We start from the raw sequence: 8050 nt of genomic DNA on the forward strand, positions 1-8050 counted from the left end.
CTGCCGCAGCAGCTCCTATAAAGGCCGAGCGAGGCTCAGTCATCGCCACTTTTGTGTTTTATTGTGTAGCTTTCACACGGTATAGCGTCATGAATCTGTGGCTCAGCGCTCACTTCCTGGTAGCGGGGCTGTTCCTGAGCTGCTCGGCTCTCACGAGCGAAGAATGCCAACCCTTGGTCACGCCTCTGTCCCTGGTCGACCCCTCCATGGTAAGCCCTCGTCTGGTCCCTCCACAGCCTTTTCGTCGCCTTTTCGTGTCTTTTTTTTACACCTTTGTCGCATTTTCGTCACCTTTTTGTCGCCTTTTTGACGCCTTTTTGTCGCCTTTTTGTCGCCGTTTTGTCGCCGTTTTGTCGCCTTTTTGTCGCCTTTTCGTCGCCTTTCTGATTCTGAGCTGCTCGGCTCTCACAAGCGAAGAATGCCAACCCTTGGTCACGCCTCTGTCCCTGACCCGTCCATGGTAAGCCCTCGTCTGGTCTCTCCACAGAGTAATGCTGCGTTCCAGACACGATATTTAGCCCGTAAGTTACGACTTCAAGTCACGACTTGGTAGCGTTCCAGGCAAAGTCACGACCATGCCGGTAACGTGTTACTCTAATCTGACGACTTTTTTCAGTAACAAGTAATCTAATGCCAAGTCACTGTTCATTACTGCATTATTTTTGTCGTTTTCCTAAATAAAAATATATATTTTTGCTTTCTTCTTGTGTCTCGGGGAGTGAAGTCTTGTATGCGACAAGTCACGTTTTTAGCGTTTCGTCTTCTTTTCGTCGCCTTTTTGTCACCTTTTTGTCGCCTTTTCGTCTTCTTTTCGTCTTCTTTTCGTCGCCTTTTTGACGCCTTTCCGACGCCTTTTCAATTCCTTTTCAACGCCTTTTCAACGCCTTTTCGTCGCCTTTCTGATTCTCAGCTGCTCGGCTCTCACAATTGAAGAATGCCAACCCTTGGTCACGCCTCTGTCCCTGGTCGACACCTCCATGGTGAGCCCTCGTGTAGTCGCTCCACAGTGCTGCGGAGTAATGCTTCATTCCAGACACAATATTTAGCCCGTAAGTTACGACTTCGAGTCACGACTCACGACTTGGTAGCGTTCCAGGCAAAGTCATGACAAACCCTTGTAGCTAACGCTGACGTTGGCTAGCGCTAGCTGATATCAGCAATTTCTATTCGGCGACATATATTGGGCTTCATTTAATAAACATAACCTGTAGTGGTACACAATCGTATGTGTATTGTTTTGATTACAATGTGCGGAATGACTGTACGTTGCCTATTTATGTCTATTCATTTCTATTTCTCACCGTTAATCACCAGCGTCTGTACAGCATCAACAGGGGTCGCCATTGTTGTTTATGTGTGTGTCAAAAACTGTAACTGGGAGAATAACCATCTGGTACCAGCTCATGGGGAGTAATTTAAAGGGTTTGACTGTCGTTCCAGGGCGCTGTCATGGCTAGAAGGTCGTGAAAACACAAGTTACGGGTTACCTGGAACGCAGCATAAGGTCTGGCTACACCACAGATGCATTATGGGACAGGGGAAAAAAACTCTCTGGGTTGTTTTCCATTACTTTAAAGTGGTTCTCAAACTTTTTGACATCAAGGACCCCTAAACTGACAGAAACTAGACCACGGACCCCGATTTGATTCGATTTTGTCCATGGGTCCCCATCTGATAGGATTTTTGCTTTTAGATGTTTTATTACAGAAAGTCTATGAAACATTGAACTGTTGTTAACTGTCGTTAACTGTCGTTAACTGTCGTTAACTGTCGTTAACTGTTGTTAACTGTTGGCACAATACGACTAATAAAATAAATAAAATAGCATCTGCTGTCACTAACTGACTTTGTGTGTGTTTGTGTGCAGATGTACGGAAGGTCGAACTTCCTGGTGGGTTACGTTGACCATGACATCTATAGAGGCATCCTGAAGACGACTGAGAGCTCCTGGATGAATTTTACCGCGTCACCAAGCGCCAATGAGGTGGTTATGTCTCAGACAAACAAGATGTGAGTAAATGAAGTGCAACATCCACTGTACAAATACACAACTGACCATACAAATAGCCAACCGTGACAGCCCCTCCTTAGAGCAGGGCCGTCTGTGTTTCTCTGGTCTCTTGGGGTTTTCTCTGTGCCTTGCAGGTCCGTGGGCGGTGCCTAACACTGAAAACACACTGGTCGCGCTTCACGAATAGCCGAGCCAGCCTATTTTATTTTGGCGCCCATGTTATCCAATCTGTCCGTATATACCGGCACGCAGCAGCGATTGTTTTCGCGTCTCCTCTATTTCCTCTCTGGCGCCGGTAATGTGTCGAGCCAGGCAGGTAATCACATACAGGAAGACCACGGTGCAGCCGGATACTTTACAAAAACAAAACACATTTCAAAATACGAGAGAGTGACACACACACAGACAAACCCACACACACACAGCCACACAGACACACCCACACACACAATCAGGCACACACACACAGAGACACACATCACACACACACAGACACACACACAGACACACACACACAGTCACATATAGGCTACAATTACCACAGTTGTCCCCTTGTCGGCGTCTCCTGCGTGTGACGATTCCTTTCCCCTTTCTTCTTTTCCTAACCACAACCGTCCCGTTGTTGTGGTGTTTCGTTTCCCCGTTGTTGTGTGCACCAGAGCCCGGGGATCGCGTCCCACATGTGGTGGTCCATCCCGTTGTTGTGGCCGGCGTGTGGCGCTTCATTTCCCTAAATATCGTGACTATTTCAGGAACTGGCGTGAGAAGTCATAAAACAGCTTTTATTTGTAAGAACACAAACTCATCTCTTCATCTTGTCGTGTTCTTCAGGAATGAAACCTGCTTGGCCTCATCTGTCAAGGTAACCATTGACGGCAACACCGCAACTACGTCAAGTAAGTTACCCAATCTGTTTTTTGTGGAGCCAATGGAGTCGCCCCAATGCTAGAAATTAAAATAAAAAATGTTGGAGAAAGCAACAAAAACGACAGAAAAATTAAATAAAAATGACAAAAACGTCTCAGATATTTCAGTAAAAAATGGAAATCATGTAGCTAGAGCTAAAATACAGAACATTTGTAAGGGGAGAGAGAGGGGGGATGACATGCAGCAAAGGGCCGCAGGTCAGAACCAAACCCGCGGCTTAGCCTCTGTATATGAGTGCGCGCTCTACCAGGCGAGCTACCCAGACGCTAGAGCACATGTGTCAAACCTCTATAACGTCAGTTAAGTTAACTTTAACGGCAGAGAGAAACAGAAGTAACTAAACTTGGTTGCTGTCTGCTAGCCGCTACTAACCTGACTCCACCAGATGGATCGCTTTGCATTTGCTCGGCATATCCATCTGGGAACTTTCCGTTGGAGAACTTTTGGGAACGGGCGAAAATACTGGCTAGCTGATTGGATAAACCATCTGTCTATCACCAGCTATAGTTGGTGATAGACGGGCCAAATCAACCAATCAGATCAACGAAGCGTATGAAAATACAGCGACAAGCCAGGCTACCCATGCTGCTGCTGCAGGCAGAGCATAGCTCGTTAGCTCAGCAAGCAAGCAGCATGTCGGTAAAGGATATTTGCCGTTTGTGTAACGAGAATTTAGGAATAAAAGGCCCCATTTCAGGTTCCCGGTCCATATTCCAAAAGAAGGATCCAAGAGAAAAAAAGCATTAGCGAGCGGCTAACAGAATTAGGGCTACCGCTGTCTGAAAATACTGGTTAACTGATTGGATAAACCACCTATGTTGGTGATAGACGCTTCTCGTTGCGTCACACCTAAACCCGCCTCAAAACCAACGCTGATTGGTCGGTTGTTTGGCGATCGGCTCCAAATTTTCTCTATCTCAAGATGCCAGACTGATCTGCGAGTAGAAAACTGGAGCTTGCGAGATCAGGACGGTCTCACGAGGCTAAGCCGCTACAGAGTGAGCAACAGATTTTGATAACTTTAGAAAACATAGGGAACGAAACGAGATTTGGGAGTCTTTCTCTTGGAACTTTGCAGAACAGGATTTTTTTGGGGTGGGCAGTCACATTATCGGGATATGACAGGAGTATTTTCGTGGGCTCGGGATGTGATGGGAGCAACAATCGATTCCTGTCACCCTCTACCACAGTGGTTCTCAAACTTTTTTCGATAATGTACCCCTTTTGAATTGTTTTTTTAAGCCAAGTACTAATCAGCACTAATCATTTTCGGTAGAAAAAAAAGTCTATATAAAGAGGAACAGTACAGCGCTGTCAGCGATAGATTTACTAAACTACAGCCTTGGAACTGATAAAAAACATTTAAATGCTGATGAGAAAGCAAGACAAAAACTGTAAAAAAGACAAAAACTTGGAAAAAGATGGTAGAAAGAAGGAAGGAAGTAAGGCAAGAACAGATCAAAATAGTATCAAAAACTTCACAAACAGTGACAGAAGAAGGAAGGAAGGCAAGATTAGGTCCAAAGAAGACGACACAAATGTCACATTTATGGTAGGAAAAAAAAAATTCTACATGAAGAGGAACAAGTCTCGTAACTATTAAACAACATCTAGTTAAATATCTCACGTACCCCCTGCAGTCCTCCAACGTACCCCTAGGGGGTCTGATAGAGCAGTGTTTCTCAAATGGGGGTACGTGTCGTACCCCCATTTGAGAAACACTGCTCTATCAGATGCCAGGTCTTGAGGCTAAAAAGACTTTCTGTTTCAGATTGAGAATAATGGCGTTTTTTTGATGTTTCTCGCCTCAGTCGCCAACACCACCTCTGTGTTCCACTTCCTGCCGAGCTGCGACGGCTGTCTGGTCATGAGCATCAACGCCACCGTCAGAGACCTCGACAAGTTCGCTACCATGTTGAAACTCAACGTGGATGTTTCGGGGGAAGAGGTCAACGTCCGTGCTCTTTATCTGTTAGGTAGGTAGGAAGGAAGGAAGGCTGAGAGAAAATAACACATTTCATATCCGAAACAAACCGTCCATTTGTGTTTGTTTTGTTTCCAGGCAGAGAGGCGACCCTGAAGGACTCGGACCTGGAACGTTTCAAGCAGCAGGCAAGCTGCCGCCTCGGCTCCGAGAGCCGACGGCTCCTCTATGACCCCAAAAAGGTGCTACACCCTTTTTTGACCTGTCAGTTGAAACAAAAACAGAAGGGCCCTATCTTGCACCCAGGGCAGTCTTAAAGGGAGGTGTGTTCAGGTGCATTTTGGGCGTGCCGGTCTTAAAGGGAGGTGTGTTCAGGTGCATTCTGGGCATGCTGGTCTTACAGGGAGGTGTGTTCAGGTGCATTCTGGGCGTGCTGTTCTTACAGGGAGGTGTGTTCAGGTGCATTCTGGGCATGCTGGTCTTACAGGGAGGTGTGTTCAGGTGCATTCTGGGCGTGCTGGTCTTACAGGGAGGTGTGTTCAGGTGCATTCTGGGCGTGCTGGTCTTACAGGGAGGTGTGTTCAGGTGCATTTTTGGCGCGTGCCGGTCTTAAAAAGGGGTAGGTGTGTTCAGGTGCATTCTGGGCGTTTTGCTATCTTGAGGCAGCGTGAAGTGATCGCGCCATTGACCAACAAAAACCTGGTCTAAAGTCAATAACGCAGCATTTCATTGTAATTTCCCCTAGTGGGATCAATAAAGTATACATTATTATTATTATTTTAACGTCACTGAAATGCGCCTAGGCTCGTGCACAGTGTTCGCGCACTATGCTCGTTACACACACAGGGACGCACAGCAGCACACACACATGCAGAAGATTACGAATACGGCAAATCCTCCATCATAATAGCAGTGGGCCAAGGTCCAAACGCGCCTGGCTTTTAAAGGGAATGGGAGCTGATCTCTGATTGGTTGATTGCATGTTACGCCCAAAACACACCTATGATTAATGAAGACACTGAGTACAACCCTTTAGAACCATGCGCCCGGTGCACGGACCCTTTTTTCCACCATCAAACTAGCAAAAAGTCGATTTGGACACGCCCTAAACGCACCTGCACCAGGCGCTTCATACTATGCACTTAGATAGTTAAAATAGGGCCCCATATCAGTCATTATCAACCTGTCTGATGACATGTCAGACAGAACTCATTTCTTTATTCTTCCCTTTCTCTCTGCAGGTTTCTGTGCTGAAGGTGAAGGCATAAAGTTGGAACTTTGAAGTTAACAACAACTTTGGTGAATATTTCAAACTGTAACTGAGAAAGTTATAGAGACAAAAGGTGACTCATCAAAAGTGGGGTCCGTATTTTGTATTCACGATCTAATAAAATGGTGTAGCACCAAGGTTTTCAAGCTGTGTGTGTGTGTGTGTGTGTGTGTGTGTGTAAAGATATTGGGTGAGGTGAAATTAACAGGTGCATACAGGAAGTTTAAGCAATATTACACAAGAGCGTGTAATTTAACCGATTGCAGATGTGAGTCTGCATGTGTCACTTCACACAGTATCTACAATGTTTGCTGTTAGCCACAGAATAATGAGATAGGTACATTACATAGCAGTCATTTATTATTTAGCATAAGGCATCACATTTTCAAGGCATGATCCCTGATGTCAGTTCTAGATTAGAGGCTTTTTGAACGAGAGACTTCCGTGTAATGTCTGGAGTAGTCTACAAGAACCTGCTAACGAGACTTCCGTAATGTCTGAAGTAGTCTACAAGAACCTGCTAACGAGAGACTTCCGTAATGTCTGAAGTAGTCTACAAGAACCTGCTAACGAGAGACTTCCGTAATGTCTGAAGTAGTCTACAAGAACCTGCTAACGAGAGACTTCCGTAATGTCTGAAGTAGTCTACAAGAACCTGCTAACGAGAGACTTCCGTAATGTCTGAAGTAGTCTACAAGAACCTGCTAACGAGAGACTTCCGTAATGTCTGAAGTAGTCTACAAGAACCTGCTAACGAGAGACTTCCGTAATGTCTGAAGTAGCCAACAAGAACCTTCTAACGAGAGACTTCCGTAATGTCGGAAGTAGTCTACAAGAACCTGCTAACGAGAGACTTCCGTAATGTCTGAAGTAGTCTACAAGAACATGCTAACGAGAGACTTCCGTAATGTCTGAAATAGTCTACAAGAACCTGCTAACGAGAGACTTCTGTAATGACAATACAATAAAAACGGACCTACATAACGAAGTCTGTTCACTGCTGGCTACAAGTTAGCAATCAACAAAGGCTGTCACTTGAATGGCGTTTTGAGCTAACGTTAGCAATCAAACAATCATAGATTGCTACAACTTTTCCCGGATCCCTTGGCGTTATGCCGTGAAGCGTTTAAATCTGAGCATGCGCAACTCAAATCTGCACTCGACTCACATCGGGTAGTGACGTTGTGTCATTATTGGCACAAAAGTGATGCAGCTAGGACCGAGGCACTTGCTATACATACAATGGTTACCAACAAAATAAAAGTTTGTTTTCAACTGTATTCATATTGTGGGGCAAAATTCACTCTCAAAATAGAAAAGCAAAGAGCAATAGAGACGATTTCTAGTCCGTCCCTGTTTAGTCAGCCACCTACAGTAAGACTTGGTTTATGCTTGGCGTCTTTTTTTTTAAGCTGCCAGCATCTGTTTTACATTATAATCCTACACCGTGTTTATGAAAAAAGGGCGTGAGCGGTGTTTTAAACGCCACCTCCAACTTTTTTTTCTGCAGCTCGGAGCGTCTTTTTGAAGTTGAAAAAAGTTCAACTATTCTGAAGAAAACGCCCAACATCAAGCGCTGTTTTGACAGCCGACCAATGACAAGCGGAGTAAGATAAGATATACTTTATTGTCCCCAAAAAGGAAAATAGTTTAGACTCTGTCCGTTCCGCGGCTTTACAAAGACAACACAAAATACAGAAAATAAGTGTCTCTCAACACAAACTCTCATGCAACACAAACCATGCTCTCATATACATTAGACAGGTACCTATATAGTAAGCACATTAACTCCTTCTTTCATTGGCAGTTTCTAATTGAACGACCTCTGCGTATGTGCACAAAATGACACAGTGCCCTGACATAATGCACAACCCAAATAGCCTATGTATTGCACAAATGACACATTTCCACATAACCT

General features: G+C 45.0%; 1 protein-coding gene across 1 annotated transcript; it reads left to right on the top strand.

Moving 5' to 3' along the window:
• The first annotated feature begins 40 nt into the window (after positions 1-40).
• On the top strand, positions 41-6130 carry LOC120570956. Its single transcript, XM_039819642.1, has 6 exons — positions 41-209; positions 1868-2010; positions 2843-2907; positions 4750-4914; positions 5001-5104; positions 6104-6130. Exons 1-6 carry the CDS (start codon positions 90-92, stop codon positions 6128-6130), a joined length of 624 nt encoding a protein of 207 aa, XP_039675576.1. The 5' UTR covers positions 41-89.
• The last annotated feature ends 1920 nt before the right edge of the window (positions 6131-8050 follow it).

This window comes from Perca fluviatilis, chromosome 13, assembly GCF_010015445.1.
Source record: "Perca fluviatilis chromosome 13, GENO_Pfluv_1.0, whole genome shotgun sequence".
NCBI classification, from domain to species: domain Eukaryota; kingdom Metazoa; phylum Chordata; class Actinopteri; order Perciformes; family Percidae; genus Perca; species Perca fluviatilis.